At 47.6% G+C, this 23,715-nt stretch overlaps 2 protein-coding genes and 1 long non-coding RNA gene across 5 annotated transcripts; 1 reads left to right on the plus strand and 2 right to left on the minus strand.

Annotated features, from left to right (window-relative positions):
* Positions 1–6,214: 6,214 nt before the first annotated feature.
* Positions 6,215–9,016, minus strand: SF3B4 (splicing factor 3b subunit 4). Its single transcript, XM_081340686.1, has 6 exons — positions 8,751–9,016; positions 8,393–8,521; positions 7,696–8,238; positions 7,317–7,508; positions 6,915–7,085; positions 6,215–6,658 (listed from the first exon to the last, which is right to left on the minus strand). Exons 1-6 carry the CDS (start codon positions 8,782–8,784, stop codon positions 6,474–6,476), a joined length of 1,254 nt encoding a protein of 417 aa, XP_081196812.1. The 5' UTR covers positions 8,785–9,016; the 3' UTR covers positions 6,215–6,473.
* A 215-nt stretch (positions 9,017–9,231) lies between these two features.
* LOC308675442 lies at positions 9,232–14,678 on the plus strand. Of its 2 annotated transcripts, none has more exons than XR_014028122.1 (4): positions 9,232–9,341; positions 9,664–9,802; positions 13,620–13,728; positions 14,472–14,678. It is a non-coding gene; the product is annotated as an uncharacterized lncRNA (long non-coding RNA). The 2 variants fall into 2 exon arrangements; XR_014028123.1 differs by lacking the exon at positions 14,472–14,678 and adding an exon at positions 14,240–14,431.
* On the minus strand, positions 10,122–23,586 carry MTMR11 (myotubularin related protein 11). Of its 2 annotated transcripts, none has more exons than XM_081340610.1 (17): positions 23,462–23,586; positions 21,634–21,706; positions 19,530–19,663; positions 18,914–18,986; positions 18,468–18,610; positions 17,957–18,035; positions 17,605–17,761; positions 16,935–17,022; positions 16,364–16,452; positions 15,701–15,831; positions 15,397–15,469; positions 14,744–14,814; positions 13,634–13,806; positions 12,932–13,102; positions 12,547–12,795; positions 12,175–12,456; positions 10,122–11,191 (listed from the first exon to the last, which is right to left on the minus strand). In XM_081340610.1, the coding sequence occupies exons 1-17, from the start codon at positions 23,516–23,518 to the stop codon at positions 11,075–11,077; spliced, it is 2,160 nt and encodes a 719-aa protein (XP_081196736.1). In that variant the 5' UTR covers positions 23,519–23,586; the 3' UTR covers positions 10,122–11,074. The 2 variants fall into 2 exon arrangements, with proteins under 2 accessions (XP_081196736.1, XP_081196737.1); XM_081340611.1 differs by lacking the exon at positions 23,462–23,586 and adding an exon at positions 23,222–23,257 and having other exon boundaries at positions 21,634–21,755.
* Between the last annotated feature and the right edge of the window lie 129 nt (positions 23,587–23,715).

Below are 23,715 nucleotides of genomic sequence, written 5' to 3' on the forward strand. Positions count from 1 at the left end.
AGGCAAGATGGGGACAAGATTCAGTGGAAGAGAGTAAAAGAAGTCGAGCCACTTGAGGACAGAACCAGCCAATGGAAAGGGAGGGTTGCCCCCCAGCGCTGCCTTGGATGTCTTTCTAGCTGACCCACCCCCACCCCACCCCCAGTCTCCGGCTTCTCTCACCCCCTGCACAGCCAGCCCTCCCTCTTGGGTGGGACTATTCTGGGTGAGAGGGGAGTCCTGTGCAGGCATTGCCATCTTATCCAGACCTCCCACCTTCTTACCCCCTCTTTGATTCTCTTCTAAGCCAGACAGATTTTTCTCTCTGATCGCAACTGGTGGATACCGAGACTGGCCCAGTTTTGCTTGGATAATATCTCACCTGCTCAGCAATCACACACATGTGCAATGTGGGAGCTTGTGCCACACGTCCCACTTGGAAACCCCAAGGCTTTCCCGAGCCAGAATTTGCAGCCGGTTTGTCCAAGCCTCAGCCAAGAGGTTAAGAAGGGAGTTTGGAAGATCAGAACCAAAAGCTGCCCCTTCACTAAGCACTTCCTTTCTCGAGGTTCAAGGTACATCCCCCTCCAACACATGCACAGAAAGAGAGGGAGAGAAGCTGGCAGAAAGAAATCCGAGGGCATTTCCCCACCATTAAAAAGCTCTTGGAATAAAGCCTGAGGCGAGAAATAAACCTGCTGCCGTGCTTTTGTATATATGCTTTAATAGGTGACTTATTCCTAGGCTGCTATAAGGCATAACTTAGGCGCAGTTTCTGCAGCCATGAACTGGCTGGCAGGATAAGGAGATGAGGTGGAGAAAAGCCCCCTTGCGCCAACTGCGGCCAGCCTGGCAGGGACGGCCTGCATCTTTCCTGCTCACCGAGAGGCTGAGGGCGGCACTGGAGTTCCACGTCCCAAGGAGGAAGGGAAGATTGTATCCCTGTCAGAAGCAAGAAGCAGCTTCCTTCAGATCAGTTCCCAGGAGGAGTGCCAGACCATGCGCCCTCTCAGCCTGGCAGGCCCAGAAGTCAGAGGGCCAGGAGCAGAGGAAGACTGGCACACTTTTTCCCTGGAGTCTTTATTGAGTTTACCTGCCAGGAGGGGCTGCAAGAACCTCTCCCCTGTTCACTGAAGTTGTGGTAGTTGCACGGAGGGTAATCCTTCCATGCAGTTAAAGCCGCAGTATTTATGAATGAGAGAGCCAGCTTTGTGGGGGGGAGATGATTGAAGGCCCTAGGCCAGTCCCCTCACTCGACCCTGGGAAGGCGGGGGGGGGGGGGAAAGGGGAAATCTTTTTTTAAAATGGTGCCAAGAAAACTGCAGAGGCTTCTCCAGGCACTGCCAGGAATCAAGAGTGACTTGAAGGCACACGTTTAAACAAACAAACAAGGGCCACCGATTGAAACTCTTGTTAAATGCAGGTAGTTGAGGTGATCAGTTGGTGACCTCCCCCTGCTGCTCCCAAATGAGCCCCACAAACAAGGGCCACCGATTGAAACTCTTGTTAAATGCAGGTAGTTGAGGTGATCAGTTGGTGACCTCCCCCTGCTGCTCCCAAATGAGCCCCGTGTCCTTCTTCCCTCTCCACTTCCAGATAAGGAAACTCAAAGTTGAGGGGCCTTGCAATGGATCCTAGTTGTCCAAGCTGGCACCCTCCAGAAGCATACACACACACACACACCCCGGGACAGAGCCACTTCTTGCTCCAGGGGCCTTTGGAAGAACAGGAGTAAAAGGGGGCTTGGTGGGGGGGAGAAGGAAGAAAAACCCGGTCTCCTTGCCAAGTGCTCTCCTCTCCACAGCAGGCTATTTTTAATCTCTGGAAGCAGGAGAGAGGCTGAGAACCAGGGGGCGAAAGGCAACGGTTCCCCAAGGCTCCTATCTGACAAGCCCAGGGATCAGCAGAGATCCTCTTCCTAATTTGTGAGGCTCAGAGGGCAAGTGAGCCTCACTTATTTTGCCTCACTTTCGTATCTTTCCAGTCCAGATTTTTTTATTTGCTTTTGCATCAGTTTGTGATTGAAAAACAAACAATGCACATTTCCCATGGGATGCCATCTCTTTTGCCTCCGCCTTACGGCATTGCCCTTCAAAGGGGAGCTTGGGCTTCCTTTAGTGGATCCTGGATTATTTATATGTTACTTATATGTAAGGGTGTAGGTCTATACATATGTTAAATATAGTATCCTTTACATGTGTTATGTATGTGTACACTTTGAGAGAAAGCAACTAAATTTCATTTTTAATGTATGCCATTGTGCCCACAGGAAAATAAAGGTTCTCTCTCTCTCTCTCTCTCCCAGAGAGACCTCCAGGGCCTGGCATGAACCAGCCGGGGGTGGGTGTCCAATCTGCCCCCAACACAGAGGAGGGAGGTGGAAGCATCCCCCAGGCCCCTTCTTCTTTCTCGCCCAAGAAGGAGCGCCGGGGCGGGGGGAGCACTGAAGCAGCCATGCAACCGGCACGCCACGAGGACCCTTTATCAACCTATAAAGGGGAAGGGAACTGGCTCCCTCCAGGCCGGGAAACCTTCAGCCACAGCGCGCACTTCGGCTCCCGAAAGGCCCCCGATTTCCGCCCGTTTTCTGGTTCCCTGCAGTTGACCGAAAGGGTCGGGAACGGCATCGGCATTTGCATAGCTCCACCTAGGTGAGCAGATTTTTCCAAAAGGGGGGAAGGGAGGAACCATTTCTTTCAACGCCGTTTCCACCCGACCGACCCCCTCCCCCTTCCAGTACCATGCCGGGGCTTATTTTACCTAGTAGCCGCATTCTGAGCGTGTACAGAGCGCCGTTGTCCACACGACTCGGGCCGGATTCCAGGGGCCGCTCCTAAGCGAAGAGGAACGCTTGTTCGCCCTTGCGCGGGGCTCAGGATCCCTCGCCTCATTCGCGCAACCTGAGGCTCGCGCACAGCCCGGCCCCCGGACTCGGGCAAGGTCACCTCCCGCCCTGGCATTTTCACGGCCTCCTTCAAATGTTTGCCCCCAACAATGAACCAAACACGCGAGCCGGGCGCGGAGGGAGCTCCGGTGTACCAACCTGGCAGGGAAGGAACCCCCTCCTCCCCCGGAACTGCAGACCTATAGCTGGGGAAGCCGCGCCCGCGTTCCTCGCCGCCAACCCCGGAGAAAGAGGGACCCTCGTTGCCAGCCCAGCCACAGCCTCTCGCAGAGCCCGAGCGATCCGGCGCGACAGCTGCCTCACCAGCGCGGCGGGAAGCCCTTGTCCGCTCGAAAACCCACTTGATTAGCTGATCAAATCTATCTAAATACGCAAAGACGTTGGGCTACGTCTCGGGTCCCATGATTCCGAACGGGGATCACGCTGGCTGTGAGCTATGGGGAGTGTAGTCCAGTTGATTGGGGCTGGAATCCTTTCGGGGCGAGCAAGCGATCGGCTGATCTGAGGAAATTTGGGACTCCCGAGCCCATCTCTTCCTTTCCGTCCTTGGGTGGGGGCCTCGAAGACCAGAGAGAGGCTTCTTTCATAACCATCATTCCCCTCCCCCCTCCCCGCGCGGAACCTATTTTTAATTTACAGCCCCGACGGAACCCATTCTCCGCGTTGGCTGCTCCAGAGAGACAACAGACTTCGTGCGCTTTGGGGGGGGGAGCCCGCTTGCCCCCCCAATTATTCAGTCGGCCTAAAAAAAGCCGGCTACATGATGATGAGCGAAAGGTTAAGAGCCCCAGCCCCCTCCCCCGGCTCGCGCCCCCACCCCGGCATCCAAGGTCATTTTCTCTCCCACCAACGCCACCCCCTTACGGTTTTCTTCCTCTGTGCAGCCCCGGCGGCGGCGGAGCATCGCCTCAGGGACCGTCCCGCAGTCCTTCACCAGCCAAGGCCGGCAATGCGAGCCCGCGGGGGGAAGGGGCTACAAGACGCGGTGCGCGAAGGCGGGGAGGAAGGCCAAGCTTTCCCAGGACAAAATGGCTACACGAAGGGAGAAACGGCGCTGGCATCCACCGCGGCCGGCCTGCACATCCCCAGGTCTGTCTTTGGCTCACCTCGCTCCCGCGGTACCCAGCCCGTTCGCCGGCAGGCAGGCAGGCAGGCGCTCGCTCCCGCCGCCGCCGCACGCCGCCGCCGCAACCGCCAGAGAGACGCAGGGGGAGCAGCGGCGGCGGAGCCAGAGCGCAGAGGTTGCTGCGCCCCTCCAGTCACGGGAGAGTCCATTGTGGCACGGAGGGGAAGGGGACGGGGATGACAGCCCGCTCGGGGGGACGAGCCGGCCGGAGCGGGCCGTGGCTCCGCGAGGAGGGGGCTGCGCCCAAGTCTCGCTTTCCCCGCATCCCAGCACAGCGCACCGAGAGAGGCAAAGCGGTCCGAGGAGGAAGCGGCTGCCTCTCCCGCGGGAACAGGAGCGCAGAAGAGACGACTTACCAAGTCCTCGCTTGCGCTGTCTTTTCCGCGGCGCTTGTTCGAAGCAGGCTTTTTAAAAAAGCAGCCGCGAGGCCAGTGACCCTAGTCACATCAGCAAGCCTGGAACAGCAGCGATGATCTCCCTTGCGGGGGTCTCTGTCGCAACCCTCTTTTTCTTTACATCCCCAGTTTCTGGCCAAAGACCAATTCAACACCCACCCACCCCATAAGCGAATGGCCCACTGATTTCTGGGCTCTGTAACCCCAACCCAGCAGTGTGGAAGGGCTTCGGCCATCCTTCCCTTAGTGTGGATGCCCAGAGCACCTGGGCTTTGTCTGGAGCAGATCACAGCTCCCCTCTCAGGCGGGCAGCTTGACTGGGGGGGGCATGTTTGATAGTGGTGCCAGGAGAGGGCCAAGGCTGGCTGAAGGGTCTCGGAGGAGCTCAGATAGCAAAACTCTGGGAGAGCCGGGGCTTGGGTCTCCCGGGGTGGTCTTGCTACCCAGAAGTGAAGTGCAGCTTAGTGGAAGGGGGAGTGAGCCAAAGGAAACCCAAGGTCAGAAGCCAGGAGGAAGGAGAATGCTTTAAAGCCAGAGTGCGTCTGGCTGTAATTCCTTCCATGGTGTTCCCAAACTGTGGCCAAAGGAAAGCCAGCACTTTCAGAGAGAGATTCCGGGATGCCAGCCAGCTGAAGCCTTGTGGTTTTTGTCTAGGAAAGGGCTCACCGTCTTCTGCCCTGCCCCTTTCAAGGCCTAACCCAAGAAGAGTGTGGATTGCCGCACAATTCGCCCTCTGGGCTGCCCAGGAGCTCCTGCTTCCCATCAGGCGCTGTGCTTCTCCCTCCCCCATCTTGGCCTGCTCATCTCCCGCCCTGAGGAGCTCCAGAGGGTCTCTTGGCAAGGCAGCAGAGTCCCCTTCTCTTCTCTCCTCTTCCAGGACAAACCTAATTCACACACAAAATATCTTTCAGCGTTGGTGTTGTGAGCCCATACGAAGACTTTCCTCTAACAGAGGACCCGGAAGCTGCCGCTTTGCTCCCCGGGGGAGCCCTCTGCGCCTGCTGCCGAAATGAGCTGCTAGGTGCCTGCGCGGCTGCTGGGCACACGCGACGCTCTCAGCAGCAGCCTCGGCGAGCGCTGCGGAGTTTGTCGGAGCGGGCGCCCTCTAGTGGCTGCAAAATTCTAACGTTCTGCGCTTGGCGTCGGTTTCCAATGAGATGCAGCTCATCCGTCTCTGGGGGAGACGTTCAGGCTTGGCACCTTGGTTAAGGCCTCGTGGAAAGTGCTCTGTGGTTGGGTTCAAGGGGTGATTCATAGCTACCTGTGGGAGGGGATGTCACTCTGCAAACTGACTTGGGAGACACAAGATCTAGTTGTACAAAATGAGTTGTTTTGCACAGGTCCCCTCCTCCCAGGGGCCATAAAGAGAAGGACAATCCTATAGACTCTGGACCAAACTAACACCATGTTTAACCAGTGCACGAACCTTTACTATAAAAGTACCAAGAGGCACAAACTGTTTTTTGGGAATGCAAGCTGAGGGCACGCCAGGTGTAGGCAATGAGGAATTTCCAGGAACGGCATCTGACTGATAAGCTGGTTTCTCAGCCATCTTATTTTGAGCATGGCTCTGAAGTATTACCAGCCAGCCTCTTGCCATGGCAGAATGCAGCATACCTACCGTTAAAATATTTATCCATATAATACAGCTTGTGATGATCACGCTGGCTTTCAGGGAGGGCCCTACTAAACTGGATGCTTAAGTCCCCGTGTGACTCTCCCTACCCAATTCGGTTACCTCCCTGCTGGAAGGAGCGAATCCTCTTCCAACTCCGTGAGGGCAGGAGGACCACGAAGAAAGTTACAGAAAACCTTCTCATTTTTTATTTCAAAACAAGTTTTTCAGTTGCATTTCACAAAAGGATTATTAAAAAAAGGGAAAAGGGAAAAACCTAATAATAGGATGAGCAAACCCTCAATCCTGTCAAAGACACGAGTATGTTTTTCACTAAAGAGAGAGATGCTGCTTGCTGGAATGTTTCCCCCCCCCCCCCCGCAAAACAAAACCCAGAAAAGGGGAGACCCACAGGAAGTGGTTTTTTCAGGCAGGCGAGTGACCTATTGTGGCCTAGGGAGGGAGAGGCCCCCGCATAGGTCCCCGTGGAGGCACCATGGGCCGTTGGGCAGGACGAGGCGGCAGAGGGATGCGCTGGTAGCTGTAGGGAGGGGGCCGAGGGGGGCCGTTGTATCCATGGGGTGGCATCAAGGGAGGCGGCCCACGCATCCCATGAGGTGGCATGGGACCAGGATGACCTGGGGAAATAAAACACATGGGCATTAGAACAGCACCCAGAAGGTGCCCAAGACCGCATCAAGCTGTGAAGATAAGTTGCTTCAGGCACAAAGGAATCAGAACTGCAGGACTGTTGGGGGAATTTGATAAAAATTGCTTGCGTTTCCCTTCTTTGGCTTGAAGCCATTTCTAGGAAAGTCAATAGCCCTCACACTCCAGTGGGCTTTTTGGCACGAAACCAGAAGAGGAGAGAATACCCCAAACCCTTACACTTACCCATTGGTGATCCAAAGTGAGGTCCCCTAGGTGGCATGCCCATGGGGGGTGGCCCAGGATGGGGCATGCCTGGGGGTGGGCGTGGAGGTGGCTGCCCCCCTGCCCCTGGGGGTCCAGGGTGATGTGGGCCCATCCCGGGCATTCCATGATGGACTTGCATTTGCGGCATGCCTGGGAAAGTAACAAAAGGCACGGATTTCTCATGCATGCATTCACACAGTTCCAAAGACACAGACTGTCAGGAAGACCTCACCCACATCATACAACTGGTTTACAGGGGCCACAGCTGGATCCCACTCTTCCCAAACTCTCCCGCAGCCCCCAGTACTGAGATTTCTCATAGTGACAAAGGCAGAACCTGTCTTCTGCTGAGAATGAAGTTGTCCAAATCACAGAACATACCTGGATGCATCCCACCAGGAGGGAAAGGATGTGGGTGGGGAGGATGCGCCCCCCCGGGGGCTCCTGTGGAAGGAGGTCCTGGGGCACCTGCCCCTGGTGGCATGGGTGGAGGTGGCATGGCTGGAGGCAATCCTGGTGGCAAAGCTCCTGGAGGGGGTACTGGTGGAGGAAACGATCCAGGTGGGGGGATGCCTGCAATGGAAAATCACAGAACACTCTGAAATATTGGGGAAAGCACCCAATGACCCGCTGGTTGCTGAGTCACTCGTCAACCTTTTCAGACATTAAGAACTCAAGCAGTGAGAAAAAACAATCATCAGAAGGCAAAAGGCAGAAAGGAACCAGAACTAAGGAGCTACCAGCCCCAGCGCTGGTGTACCTGGAGGAGTAACTCCTGGTCCCAAGGTGGTGACCACTGGCGTAGGCACCGAAGGTGGTGGTGGTGCATCTGCAAAGAGTTGGTGTGGCCGGTCGGCCTGGGAGAGGGGATTCTGTGCCGCGAGGAGGCGTTCAGCGGCGGAGCCGTGCCTCTCCCCCTTGGAATCCTTCTTGAAGGCGTAGGAGACGGTGATGGGGCGGTTGCACAGATACTGTCCATTCATCGCCTCAATGGCGGCATCTGAAGCATCAAAGCTGGCAAAATTGATGAAGGCATAACCCTTGGAGTTGCCCGTGTCAGGGTCACGCATGATCTTCGGAGTCTGCAGGATGACCCCGAAGGCGCTAAATGTGTCGTACAGCAGCTTCTCATCAATTTCCGGATCCAGGTTGCCAATGAAGATGTTGGCACCCACATCCAGGTTTTTGTTGTGGGCTGAGGCCTTGTTGACCCGGATGGGCTTCCCGTAGAGTTTGATCATGTTCATGATCTTGATAGCGTAGTCGGCATCCTCCTCACTGAGGAACTCCACGAACCCGTAGCCTGAAAGGACACGACCGGGAGAGGGGCTCGCAGCCGGCCGCGGCCCTCCGCTGTGCCTCGGTTTCCACTCTGCCACCTCCCCGCCCCAGCAGCGGCTGGCCTCCTGGCCAAGCTAGCTCCCCCCTCCGGGCCCGGCCGGGGCGCCCCCGCTCACCTTGGTGCTGGCCCGTGACGCGGTCTTTGGGCATGTGGGTGTTGACCACGGGGCCCGCCTGGAGGAAGAGCTCCCACAGCAGCGGCTCGCTGACCTTCTCGTCCAGGCCGCCCACGTAGACGGTGGCATCTGGGGGGGGAGGAGCGGGGGGGATGGGGGTCAGGCGGCGGCAGCCCTTGCGGGGCTCCGGACGGCCTCCAGCCCCTCTTCCGACCCCTTCCGGACCGAGCGAGCGCAGAGAGAGGAGGGCGGCTAGAATCCAGCCCTCCGGGAGGCCCCTCCTGCGGACGGAGGCGCCGCGCCTCGCTCGGGCCTGAGCAGCGGCCGCCCCGCGCCGCCCCGCGCCCGCCGCCGTTACCTTGGTTCCGCTCCGAGATGGGGCCCGCCGCCATCTTGACCCAGGCGCTCCCCGGTTTTCTCTCGCACTTCCGATCCTAGCCGGAAATTAGGTTGGGCGCGGCCATTATGCTCCCGGGCGGACGCTCGGAGGCCTCGCCGTTAAAGGCACTGGGCTTTAAGGGCTACCGGGCAACTCACGCGCATCATCATCTCCTCGCGGAAGTCGGTCTTCAGATTAAAAAAATAAATCGCATTAAGAGCCCGGACGCAACGACGCAACTGCGTAGGTGCATCATTTCGACAGCAATCACGTGGCATAAAACCAGAACTTCCGGCGTCCACCAGTCATGCTACTTCCGCCCAGAAGCGACAAACTGAGTCTGGCCAATCAGCGCGAACCTTTTCCAAACTCCTCCTCTTCTCCCTTTCCCGCTTTTTTTCTTTCGCCAGGCAGGCGCAGTAGCGACTCACGCGCCGATTCTTTCGTTGCCTTTCGGAAGGAGGCGGAAGGAGGGAGGGAGCCGCTCTCTCCGGGCCGCCTTTGGCCTCTCCGGGGCAGGACTCTGCCAGGGGCCTCCTCGGAATCGCCAGGCAGGGAAGAAAGTGCAAAGTAATTGCTTCCCGCGCTTTGCGGCTTGCCTAGCGCAGGAGGTGCTTCTGAGCATAGGCGGAGCGCGGCTGGGGTCGCAGCAGCAAGCGGGCGCCTCCTCCCCCCCTTCCCGCAGGGGGCCGGCCTGGCTGGGCAAAGGGGAGGAAGGCCTGTGGGCCCCTCGGGGAACGGGGTCGAGCCTTGCATCGAAGTCCTCCGTCAAACACACGACTGGGAGAGGCGGGTTGCTGACGTGCTTCATGCAGAGTGTTTTATTTAGACCCCAAATGCTCCTGTGGGAGGCCTTTATGTAGATAGTAACCCTTTACACTTTTTTTTCCAGCGATCACACTTATGTGTTTGTACAATGCCAGTCTGGCCAAGGAAAAGCCACTGGCAGAGAAGGGATGAAGGATCTGCAGTTGCTTCAAAACCTGGCTAAGAAAGGCGACCTCAGACAGCAAATCGTGATTTAGCCCAAGGTGGGTGAAACAAGCTTTGCCCTTTTCTTTTTGGGCTAGGTGCAAAGAAAGACAGTAAAGAGCAAAGGGTGTAAATAGCACACAAGCAAGCAAATGAAGAGTATGAAATAATGGCACGAATCCTATATACTCTGGATTGCAGTTTGACAGAGTGAAATTTGCATAAAGTTCTTGTGATTGTGGCAAGCTAGTCTGTCCTTGTAACATTGTGACAAAGAAAAAAACAATCCCCATTTCATCAAATGCACAAATGTCCCAAACCACAGTTTTATTGTATTCTGTTTACAGAGGTTTTCATTTTATTTAAAAAGCCATTAGTTCAAAATTGGCAATTTCCTGTTTGCTGTTAAGGCTTCTGAATCAAAGCTTCTGAAATAGTATATAATTGAAGTTACAGCAAACTTCTGTCTTTATAGAGATAGGGAAGAGGGGTTTTTTTCTTTCTCTGTCTGTACACACACAAACTTGCATATAGAGTACACATGCACACACAGCGGATAGTAGACATTGAATGAATAAACGGTAAACTTGATACATGAAGAGGGAAGCTAAAAGGATTGTGTTTTTGTGCACCAGTTTATCAGGCATGTTGTGTCTGTGGCTCCAGGTTTGATTATTTTTGTCTACTGAATGTATAATCAGCTTTTGGTGTTATTTAACAATTATTAATATATTTACTGTGCAGGTTACCTCTTAGGCAATAAGAAAAAAAGTTCCTATTGATTTTTTTTTCTGTGTTCCAGGGCTGTAAATAGATAGCATGCCATTGTCTCTGCAGCATAAGAACATTAGTTCATTTGGCAGGATGTTCATTTTAGAAAAAATATGAATGGGAATATATTTATTTATTTATTTATTTTATTTTAATTCCATTTATATCCCGCCCTTCTCCGAAGACTCAGGGCAGCTTACAAGCTTAGCAGTAGCCTTCATTCTATGTATATGCCTGCTTATTAGGGCTTTCACACACACCCCAAGCGGCATTATTACAAAGTCAGCTTAATTGCCCCCAACAATCTGGGTCCTCATTTTACCTACCTCGGAAGGATGGAAGGCTGAGTCAACCTTGAGCCTGGTGGGACTCGAACCTGCACTAATTATATAAAGTACAGTGCCTCATTTAAGAAGTTTCTAAAACCCAGCTTGCTGCAGGTGGTTTCATATGAAGGAGAAGCAATAGTTCACATTTGCCATGAATATTCAGGAAGCCCATCCATTACCAATGGGAGAGTAAAAATGAAGGTTGTATTTTTAATGAGCTGTTGTGCCGCCTTACGCATTTTCCAGAGCTATGCTATAGCTTCCTCTTGCTTGCAAATAGGTTAGTCGCTTTTGAAGAAGATCCAGTTCTTCGCTGAGTTTAACAACGTTGGAAGCAAAGAGGCCAACCTGAAGGGTGACATACATTGATATTAAAAACTGAAGTTACAAAATAGTTGCTGCTACTATATATGCCATTTTTAATCATATTTTGCACTTATACTTCATGTGTGTGTTCAACAATAGACACGAATTCCTCACCAAGAGGATGCAACACGAAGGATTTCTAGAAATACGCTTTTAATCCAAATACTGTAATCAGTTAAAATTTCTGCAGTTTAAAATTTCATAAGACAGAAAATATACTTTAGTTTTCACAGTTGAGGCTAGGCCTGTCCTTGACTTCTACAAAAATCCCCCTATCACAACCAAAGGAAAAGTTGATAGTATTTCCTTTCCCACCAACATTTTTGGGAGGGGCAACTGTTACCCTTAGAGCAATTCTTTGGGGGAGCTGCTTAAGAAAAGTCATTGTGAGCCAGGAAGCAGGATGAGGCAAGAGCAATGGTTTGCCTACAAACACTGGAGCTTCAGTGTTTCAAATGGAATGGGAACTTTTACCATATCTCCAGTTCACCAGAATCAGAAGAGTATGCAGTGTATAACCTTTAATAAATAATTTTCATATACATCAGGGCTGAACCAGCAATAAATTGGCTCATCTGCTGAACCAGAGGACAGAAGGAGACATACATGTCTGAAACAGATTGTGGGTGGCACCAAGACATAGAACTAAATCACAAATAATTCCTGCAGCACACATCTGTCCTCCTTTAACATTGTGCAAGATCTTTGAGGCCTTAGTGCATGTTTAGATTTTAATTGCTTTGGGCATACAATTGAATGGGCTAAAAAGATTTAGGAACAATGTGCAAATTAGTAGCATTGGCCACTTGAAAAATAATTTTCATTACTGTGGAATGTTTGGAACTGAGCCAGTAATGAGATGTTAAACAGGCTATTACAGACCATCAATAATTCACAGTTCAGAAGCTATATTTGGCAATTGATTATTTCAACTGAGTCTTTTTTCTGTTGGATTTTTTTTGTACCTGAACTTCTGGATTCCCCCGAAGATAACACCTTTTCCATAAACGTATTGAAGTCCCTGTATGTGATGGGAGAAGCAGCAGTCCATTATGATAAATGAAGCTGCCGTTGGATTTGGCCTTCCAAGACCTTTCTTGTTCTCTAGAAGTCTCCAGTGCCTGAACACGATGAAAACTCTTTTTGGAGAGGGTCCCATATTTCCAAGGAAAAATGTGGGTTTGCAAACTGAGAGAGCCTTTTGAAAAAATGTACAAGGTCCATTTTTCTGAAGAAGCGTTTTCCATCTAGAGGAAAAGAATGTAGAAAACATAGTTGGCTTTGAATCTAGGAAGCCAAAGGTTAAAAAATAACACCTTATGTTTATTAATACACACCTTGTCACTATTTGTGAGTAGAAATTTTTTATTTAAAGTGCCTCCATTGCTGAAGTTGTTCTCATTGTACCAGGGGTTCCTGAACTGTGCTGTCTGCCAGGGGTTGAATCTGAGTGGCCAGTTCCAAATTGTAGACAAATTTGTGTGCCCTACACTCTTCGTAGGGCAGCCTCCCTTTTGCCGGATTTCTAAGCAGAGATTTTCTTGCCAGCCATTGATAGGAGTGTAAATTTGATTGAGAAAACGATTCTGGATACAAAGAAAGAGAAGCTAATAATGTCCAATATATGTTTCTCTCCCCTGTTTTCATAGATTTTTAAATTCAAGGAATTAGGACAACAATCTTGACTCCCATTATTTTTCACAACCCCCCGTCTTAGCTCACCTCATTCTTTCGACTTCGTTCCCACTGGCAGTTGAAAAGGAAAGTGCTAGAAAATGGGATGAAGCAGCTATCGTATACGGCCATCAAGTAGGCCTCCGTAAACTCAAAGGATTGTGGGAACTGCTGCAGCAGTTGCCATACAGAATCCAGGAACAGAAAAAATACTGGTGACTATAAAAAAAGGATTAGAACAGATTAAACAATGAAGTGATTCTGTCCTCCTCTAATACTTGTCCCTTTTTTGCATGTAACATTTTTTCTGAAAAGAGGATGAGTTTTAAAGTAAAATGAATGCTTAACAGTGGGTACTAACGCCATGTTTTTTAAAAAGCAGAAAGTGGTTCAGGCTGCCTCTTCTTGGATTCCTTGTGAATCCATTTCATTTATTTTTATTAGATTTTTATCCTGTTTTGCTGATTGGTCCACTGAAGGCTGCAAACGTACCTGATATTCCTGCTTCCTATTTTTCCTACATCACCAGTCCTGTGAGGTGGGTACGGTTGAGAGGGAGTAACTGCCTGAAGTCACCCCCCAGCTGGCTTCCATGCCTAAGGGAGGCCTAGAACTCGCAGCTTCCTGGTTTCTGGGCCAGCACCTTAGCTACAACACCAAAATGGCTCTCGTTTTATTTTATATATACACATTTTATTTCAAATAGCTAAAGGCACAATTTCATCTTGTCTCACAGAACAAGAACCCTACCTCGTCCTGGTCATTTTTCTGGAGTACATTGAGACGCTGCAGGAAAGGATGGCCTGCTGCTACCCATTCTTTCTGGATCAGGCTCTGGAATCCAGGTATTGTCCTCGTATGTGGATCTGAAAGAACTTGCACTAGGGAAGCCAGCAAGCAATTCAGATCTCTGTCATCTGATTCTGGGAGGAAATGGAGCAGATAAAAGACTGTTGTGTGCTATGGTATTTTTGCATAATTATTAATATGCAGAGAAGTGGATTTTACTTACTAGGAATAGCAGGAAGACAAAAATTATAATATTCACGAAGATGTAATAGGAAACATACCATAGATCTTGTTTAAAAGCTCACGGGTAAACATAATATAGTGAAATCTGATTGAAGGTACTTCCATGTGAGATTTTGACACCGCTCCCAAATTAGTATCATGACCTTGAGAAAGGGTCAGTTTCCTGTCAACAAGATTTCCCCTTATCTCCTTGGTTTTAATTCCTTGCACTGGGCTTTGTAGTGACTTTGTAGCTAGTGACCTGTTTTGTTTTTGTTTTTAACTTTACTATATAGGGCTTGTGGGGGAGTATTGATCAGCTTATCTGAATAATTTTCCTTGTAGCTTCACTTTGACCCTGGTCATCCAGCTATCTAATCCTGTTTGTAAGAGGAATCAAATGAGGTCGGGAAGTGTGTTTTCTCCGAAGTAGGCAGTTCTGTTTGCCTGTATTGCAACACTGTACTGGGAAAAGAAACCACTCCCCACAAAGTTGTGAATAAAGGAACAGATGCTGCATAACAGATTGTAGATAACAAAGAGTGATAAATTCATTGAAATCTGGAAATTATTACAGCTTTTACAGAAGACAATTACTCGGGTCCTTGGAGACTTCTGTCTAGTTCCCATATCGACACGTGCCTGATATAAACACTACTAACAAAAATCTAAAACAGCGTGGTTTTCTTGATTATCTTCAAGGAAGGATGCTCCAAATTGTGGTATGGTTTGTGAAGTTATGGTTTAGCATATTGTGTGAACCCATATATTACAGTTTGTAAACAATGGTCCAACAATTTTCAAGCAATTATTTGAAAATGGAATTAAAGACCAAGGAACTTCCTTTACCTTGCAGTATAACTGATCGACTCCTCTCTGTTAACAGCAGAGTCACTTCACTGGCTTTCTTCAAGCATAATCTAGATGGGGAAGGTAGAACTTCTCAAGATGTTGGAAGCAAAAAGTACAAGTCTCACGTAGCCTTTCCTATTTTTCTAATTGTCCTCCTGCCTTTCTGAAGAATACGCTTTGTGTGGCAATTTTTTATATACTGAATAACTAATCATATTTAATATAAATCATTAGAAAGATTTTTATATCTGTATGCTAACATTAGTGTTTAAAAAATGAAGTAAAAATGGCAGCATTGTGGTTCTTCCCTGCAGTCTCTTCATAGCAGATCTTTGGCTAATGTAAAATTATCTCTCAACTAAAAACAGCCCCTAAAACACAAAATGAAATAATTAGGAGGGTTCATCTTGCAAGATCTAGTTCTCAAATTCATAAGGAAGCTAGAAGTCATTTTGTAAACTACATTTTCAAAAGAGACAGGAAGAAAGCAAGAAACAGAACTTTCCCACCGTATTTTCTGTATATATAGGCTTCATATTTGAAAATAGAATTAACCTGTTTCTTAATTTTACTAATCAGTGATTGAGAGTTAATCACAGGATAACAGCTTCTGGTCCAGGCAGCTGCCCTAGAAGCCTGAGATCTCTTACCTTACGTGATCCAGCCACCGTGTACTTTCCAGACTTGAGAGCCATTTCTCATCAGACGGCGCAAGAGACGTATCTAGGAGAAGCAAGAAGTATCACTGAAGTTAAATCTGACACCATTTTTTTGTGAAAAGGGGATATTTTACACTTTTCTCGCCTGACAAAATTGCTTAATGGTCTGATGTTGGAAGAGCACTTGTCATCTTGTATCTCTCAGTCACACATATAGGCATTCCGACATCCTGGTCTGTTCTTGCTAGTGCTAATATTTATGTGTGGCACAGACTTGTCTTCCGATTCTGCTTACCGGTCAGGCAGAAGCTCAGGTTCCACAGCTTGGAGTAAGACTGGTAGATCTCGGGAAGGCTGGGAAGATCAGCAGTTGCTTCTACAATTACACACTGAGAATGCCCAGCAAACAGTAGTGTTTCTATTGCCCTTCAGAGAGAAATAGGGTGAAGGTAATGCTCCACAAAATGAGACTTTAAAAAAAGTAGTCTAAGGTACTGCACAATTTTAACACTGCCAAAATTTAACATATTTTTGAGCTTTGGCTGTGTGAAAATGAAACTCTAAAGGTGCTGTGATTATATCACTCTGGATCCTTTGTGTCTGCAATTCACATATGGTTCCCGTGAAAAAGATGGAATGGAATTCAGTACCATATTGAAATACAAGCCTGGTTGTTGTTTTTTGTCAAGACCTACTCAAGATTAACCACGTGATACATACATTGGAATCAGGAGAGTGTTTTTGAGCTGTAGAAGTAATAATTTCTCCCATGTTTTTGCTGATGTCCTGTCCCCATTTTCCACCTCCCCTCAAGCTGTCCCACAATTTTTGGTAATCCACCCTTTGGCATAATTCATCCCACCATTCCCAGCCATCCCTGCCTTTCACCCAAGCAGTTTCTCAAGACCAGAAAATTCCACATCATACTGTTAGCTATGAGTTTCTCTTTGTCATGTACCTTATATCTTCCTTCTCTGGATCTGAGTTAGTGTGGAAGTTAGCTGCTCTAAGAAGATCACTGCCTCTTGGGTGATGCCAGCAGAGCCTCTGGTCATAGTAGAGGAAAAAATCCTGAGTTCTAAACAAGAATTTTCTGATCTTCAAATTCAGACTTCTCTCTTTTTGTTCTAAGTGGTTTCACGTTATTTAGGAAGGTATTCTAACATGCAAACATTTCCTCTTTCATGCTCACGGAGTGGATTTGCATATGATGCTAAATACAGGTTAACAAAGCACAACTTATATTTTCATAGAACATGCTGTGCTCTTAGAAATAAATTCTGTTGTGGTTTAATATGTTAGCCTGATTCACACAATATACTAATATCATAGGTGAGTTTCCTCAGTATACTGAATCACTAATAACCTGACTCCATTTTAACCTAGCCTTTCAGGTTGTGGGAAATTGGAAGCATTCTGTGTCCAGCCTTTGTGGGGGATAAAGGCCCCCTCCCACGGCTCCCTCGTTTGCCCTCTTGTTCTTGTGCGCGGCTAGCACAGCACACTGTCATCACAGCCTTATACTCAACTGGTATTCGTCTTTCGTTGAAATGCACAAAGGCTCTTTTCAGCTCATTGTCCAGAAATCGACTGGGGACCCACAAGTATTTGGGAAGGCTGTTAAAAGGAAACAAATACATTTGAAATCAAATCTTTAAAAGTACATCTCTGCAACCTGGCACCTTTTAGTTATACTCCGTCATCCCCAGCTAGGATAGGCAGGGTAGGGCTTAGTTTAACACGTGTGAAAGGAACCCAGTTGCCAGATAACAGATTTTTAATGTACATGTTCAGAAAGGATAATCAAGTATTCACCGCTACACCCTTCACTTAGTTAATTCCATGCCTGATTCTTGGTGCAGCATGTCAGCATCATATATAAATTCATTAGAACCTGACTGCATACTTTTAAAATAACTGGGCTTTAAGAAGATACTACTAAAAAAAGAGACAAATACTTGTAACTACAGCACTAATACTAACTAGTTTTTTACCATTGCTGCAAGAGCTTCCAGATCTAGGCTCCTTGGCTTAAGCCTTAAGCAACAGAAGGACTCGGTTCCAACTTGTCTCTCCCATTCATCCTGGCTTCACCTCTTTCCACTGTTATTTCTCCATCGCCATCATCTGCCCTCGAGGCAACATTTCGTGTTGGTGGGCAAGTACCTCCCATTCTCCTGAAAAGCAACTGATCTTTACCTGGTAGACATATCGAAGCGCTCATTGACTGGGCTGACTCGCCAGCTAGCGGCACCGAGCCGCTTCAGCTCCTCCTCCCAGTCACAGAGGGTCTCAAAAAGCACTACTGAGAATTCTTCCTGTGGCTGTGTGTCCTGTCTGCCCAGGCAGCTGCTCTCTACAACACAGAGGTCAGTGTGTTGAGATGTGTATTCCAATAAAATCTCCCTGTTTCTTTGATGTTGCAGGTGCTTCATCGCTGGAGATTTTCAAGAAAAGATTAGATAACCATCTCTCTGAGATGGTGTAAAGACTCCTGCCTTGGGCAGGGCATTGGACTTGAAGACCCCCAAGGGGTTCTGTGTCTACTTACCCAAATTCTTCAGAGCTAAGTACTCATAGCAGGTATCCCTGCCACTGTTCTCCTGAGCTTGCACAATGGCCATTGTCACCTGGAACGCAAAGTTATGGAAGAGTTAGCTGACCCAAGGTCATCTAGCTGGCTTCCTGTCTAAGGCGGGACTAGCAAGGTCTATTGTGCCACTCATCTGTGGCATCCAGGCCGAGGGTAAAAAATAATAATCTGTTTTTTTAAAAAGAGAAGGATTATAAGTTAATAAAGTATGCCAATGAGTGAAGCCAATGATTCTGGTACCTAAAATATTATATACCGTGATGAGAAGAACCAGTGTATGCCATTTTGCATTTCCCAGTGCCAGAATTAGGAAGGAGGAAAGAATTGCATATTCTCTTAGTTGTAGAAAAGGTGGGTCACACAAATATTTGATTTCTGAAAGCAGAGTGAGACTGTCTTTTGGCAGAAGGTGTGTTGAGACTCACCCTTGACTAGATGCCTTTCTGCTGAATTTACCTGCGTAACTTACCCGGAAGGCCTGGGATTCTAAGCCATTTTCATGGAACTGGAACCTTAGAACCCGGAAATCTCGGCAGTAGATGATCAGCTCCTCAGGAGTGAACCTCAGTGTAGACGTGCTTGTCAGCACCTTAGCTTTCGTGAAACTGTTCACTGGGGTGAGAACAGAAATCATGTTATTAGGAGGAGGAAGGCTGTTGTGAGGGAAAGACTGTTCATTAGAATGACCAAGAGTGGTGTCAATTTACAGAGCAATAAGACAACACTTCCGTGTCTTGGGCAATTTACAAGTCGGAAACTGGATGAATCCCTCCCAACCTTTACATTCTGATTCTGTCTCTGTTCCTCAAATGAACAAAAGAAAAATTCTTGCACCCTGAGCAAAATTCTATAAGAACAAAATAGTTGGCTATTGTAAAAACAAAGATTATGTAGGCATTTTTCCTCTAAACCTACCAGCCACCAGTTTCCCAATACACGGTAGGGCCACTTCATAGTCACTGCACATAAACAGATAGCAAGAGTCATTCTAGAAGGAAAAGAAAGAACTTTTAATTGTTTTTTTTCTATTTCTGATCTCTTCCCTGAGACACAGTTTCAGCAGGAGCCACTCACGTATTCTTAGAATACTGAATCTCCTCCTCATAGGCATACCCACAATGCTAGATTTCAATGTGTTTTCTTGTCATAAAGCAATTATAATGGTCAGGATTTTTTGCTGTTTTAAAAGAACTGAACAGCCTCAGTGGAGTTAATGGAGTGGAGGGGGCTGATTTTTTGGAAGGACTGGTATTCTTTTTTCACTGGATTTCAACTGATTCTATAGACCGAATCTAAAATGGAAATATAACTCAAACCCAAAGCAGAAACGCAACAGAATATATTCCTTCTGTGACTGAGCAGCCCCCAAGAATTCTTGCATTCTGTGTTGCTCTTCTGAGTTCAGGGCCTTCACAGCTTGCAAACCACCTTTTTCTCCTACCTGCCCTTTCCTGGGGCTCACGTGCTGCTCTCTGCATTTGGGCTTAACCTGCATCGCTATTAGTGGCTGTGAATCAGTTGCCAAACCCACCTCGTCGTTGGGAGAAGAATCTGGTAAGAAGGCCACTCTTAGATTAGTACAGTAAAGCGTGCCAGGAATATGGCCTCCATCTCGGGATGAACTGCTTTTTTTTACATGGCCTGCTGTTTCTTGGATATATTCACCTGAAATAAACAGTTTATTTATTTATTTATTTATTTTATTGCATTTATATACCGCCCTTTCCCTGAGGACTCAGGGCGGTTTACAGGGAGTTAAAAATCAACCGTACAAAAGTTAAAAACCAATTTAAAAAATATTAAATCAACCCTGTACTATTAAAAACCCCAATTAAAATAAATTTCTCCTCAGCCTGGGCCCGAGAGCTCAAAGAGCCAGGTCTTCAGGCCCCGGCGGAATGATCGGAGGTCGGGGGCAGTCCTCAGCTCCACCGGCAGCTGGTTCCAGAGGGCAGGCGCTCCCACTGAGAAGGCCCTATCCCTGGGTGTCACCCGCCGGCAATCTCTTACCGGCGGGACCCTGAGCAGACCCTCCCTGTGGGAGCGCACTGGGCGAAGGGCGTTTGATGCCGGCAGCAGGTGTTCCCTCAAATACCCCGGACCCAGGCCATGTAGGGCTTTATAGGTGATAACCAGCACCTTGAATTTCACCCAGAGGGCAACCGGAAGCCAATGCAGCTCGCGGAGTAGAGGTGTTACATGGGAGTATCGGGAGACCCCCATTACAACTCGCGCGGCCGCATTCTGCACCAGTTGAAGGACGACCACAAGGATTTTGTATTTTATTTCCAAGTACCACTTAATGGGGTATATGAAGCCAGTATGTGAAGTATTTAATGAGTTACATGCATTAAGTATGTAATAAAGGATCATGTATTTTATATATGAAAAATAATGTAGCAGAAATTGTGTACAGATTCTTCCTGCAAGACCCTCCCAGAATAGTAATTTGTGAAGGGAGGCAGTGTGCCGCATCTGTTGATGAAGAATGATCTCCCAGCATCTCTGCATCAGAAGCGTTTGCTCAGATTATTCTACTGATGCAATAAGAAGGTAGAATTTTATCACAGATCTTTCCAGTAGAAAAGGTAGGAACAAGGCATCCTTTGCATACCATAAAAGTCTTTAATTGGTTGGGATTCTTTCCTCTAATCAAAGAAGTCAGTTTATCTGTTTGAGCAAAAGCTGTCCAATTCACCAACCAATTCACCAACCAGTCTTCAATAATACTGTCTGGTAGTTATCTCAAAATGTGGCAACATTTGAGAGGCTACTGATTGGAAGGAACTAACATTGTAACTTGAACCTTGGATGTTCAGATGCACTTTTTAATGCATATAATTGGAGCATATGTTGGCAAGCTAAACTTCGTGCCAAAGTATAATAAATTGGAGACATTAAAAGGAAAATCTCATCTTGTTTTATGCACTTAGCTCTATTCATTCCATATTGGTAAGGGGGTTGATTCGTTTCCAAGCATAACAATGCCATTTGCTTTCCCTCTAAGGCAGTTACATGACTTGGAATCTCAGCAAGCGAAGCATCTTCTGTGCAAGGACTTCCCAACTTACACCTGCATGTACTCTTGCATAGCGTTATACCTGAAAAAGGTTTCATGCTTTGCATCTCTGCCTTGGCTTCATAGACCATGCTGCTGTATTGTATGGAATTCAGTGGACCGGGGTGCATTTATTAGCCTTATTTTACACAAGGGACTCCTCTTCTGCTGCAGCAAAACAACTCAGAGAATCCCTTCCGCCAAGTCTTAATAGCAGGAGGAAGGGTGTGTGTGTGTGTGTCCTAGAGTGCTATATCTTTCCTGCACCCCTGCCCTGTGAAAGGCATCTTCCATCACCATTATCCTCGGCTACTTACTTAAGCTGAAGCATGTGACCCCGTATTGGCAGCCTGGGAACGACCTGCTGTTTAAGCACCCCAGCCTCCCAGACATTTGCGTTCAACTGTACAGTAATAACCCTTCATATCCTCCGTGCAAGAAAAAGGTTATCTCCATTTTTAATAGCATTTCTAGATCTGCTTTTTCATCTCCATGCAATTTCAGCATGCTTGAAAAATGTAGCCCGAGACTGGCACCCATGTGCATGGATGCCCACATGGGCCCATTTTCCTACTACCTGCAATGCACTGGAGAGTGTGGCAGTCTCCGTTCCTCTTTCCGCTCATGTTGGGGGACTTTGGTCTCCTGGGCTGCAGAGAAAGAAGTGAAGATGGTCACCAGTGCAGCCAAATTTGTTTCCTAGAAGCAAAGTATCTGGACTTGAAGGATCCTTAGTATAAACTAGCAAGACGTATTTGGATATTCTTAAAATAATACCCAAGCAGGGATGAAGCAGACAGCACTTGGTGTCTTGTCAGTGCTAGTGAAGGAAGAGGCAAGGGATCATTTTGCATATTATTTTCAGTTTATTTTAGTTCGTTCTTTTGCACAGGATACTGGCAATTTACAATCCTGTACTCTATGCACTACACCACACCAAAGTTTCAAGACCAAGTATAATTTAAGAGATCAGCAAATGACCTTGCAAAACTATTTTCTCCCTTACTTTCTTTGATAGTGCTATTAAAATCAAGCAACTGTCCTACCATTTGTTTTACATTCTAAACTTTAGACTGATCGCGTATTCCTGTATCTTCAGCTCCAGTGATTGTAACAGCACTTGGACTGACTGACTTCCGTCCTGCATATTTCTGCCTCAGTTTGGAAAACATTGCTTGATTATGCAAAGAATCTCAAAAGAGAAAGAGAATGCATGTAATTGTAAGAAAAAAACAGACCTTTCTTGGAAAAGCAAAGAGTTGATGCAGAAAAATATGCATAAACTATTGATTAGACAAAATGTCAAGCGTACGGAGACAGGCACGAGAGTCACAGTCTTTACTCTGTTCTATTTGGCCTTATTACTCTTCCTGGCTGTTCTAAAGAAACAGCCTGAGACCAGCCCTCGTAGCAGGAGCCCTGGAATGAAGCCCTCTGGCCAAGAGGCTGGGTTTCCTAGTTACCAGCTCAAAAGCCAAAGAAGCATTGAAGCCAGGCAGCAGGATTCCTAAAAAAAAACCTTTTTAAATGTTTGTGAATCATTAACGGGAAAGTTGCCCTGCTGAAACACTCCATGGCCAAGTACATAACGTACAGAAACAAACACCCATTTCTAAAATTATCACTGCTTTGAATAAAAAGGGAGACGAGTGCTTTCAATCAGCTGAGCTTCTGCAGATCTTTACGCTAAAACCATTATAGAAATGCGCCCTGAAATTGCAGCTTTATTCTAAATCTTCTAAAGGAAGACAAAAACAAACCGTTGGCTGTATTGAAATTATTTCCCAACATAATGCCATGGGACGTCCAGTCATCACGCCCAGCTTTATGGTTTTCCTACCCCTACTTAACTAATAGATATTTATTTACAAGTGGCACTATCCGTCCACTTTGTTCTGCAAGAGAACACATTGATGTTAGATAGTGGCTGTTTTGTCCTTGATAGTATTGTGATTTAAGAAGGGAATTTGAAAATCTGAACTTTTCCTGGTGGCAGAGATAGAGTTAACACAGGTTGCCTCCCAGTGATTTCAGTACACATTATTTTTGAAGGACTCTTGGCTAACACAGGTGCCACCTTGAAACATCCTTAAATCTACACAAAACAGAATTAACTCCCCTGCCAGAATACCACTACCACTGGGTGTAATAACTCTATAATTTACCCATTGTGTAATCAGTTGTCAAAGAAAGACTCTTGCAGCAGACCTCACACATCACCCTCTTTATACTGGAAGGATCTTGTAGAGTCACCTAATCCTCCCCTGCATTGGAGAATATTACAGTAGAACACCAGGAGACTTATTCATAGCCATCTTCCCCCTCCTCCCACTTTCCCAAACTCACTGGCAAAAAAGTTACTCAACCTTCATTCACACATCAAAACAGGCAGATTCACTACTTACCCCTGTATCTGGAAGAGGGTGTTTAATTTTAAAGGAGTTCTTGGACATAGAAAGCATTGTAGTGTCTGTGTGTGCCCCATAAAAAGTGGAGTGAGTCTGTATTCTTGAGTGTAGCGGGAGAAATACAGGAAGGAGGGAAAGAAGTCTGTCTCCTAACCACCCCCACCCCCTTCTGATTAGCCTGGAATCTGAAATGCAGGCTAGGACTGGGGTGGTGGTGGTGGTGGGGTGTGTGTGTGTGGGGGGGGTTAGGA

Source organism: Vipera berus (assembly GCF_964194415.1).
Source record: "Vipera berus genome assembly, chromosome: 16".
NCBI lineage: Eukaryota > Metazoa > Chordata > Lepidosauria > Squamata > Viperidae > Vipera > Vipera berus.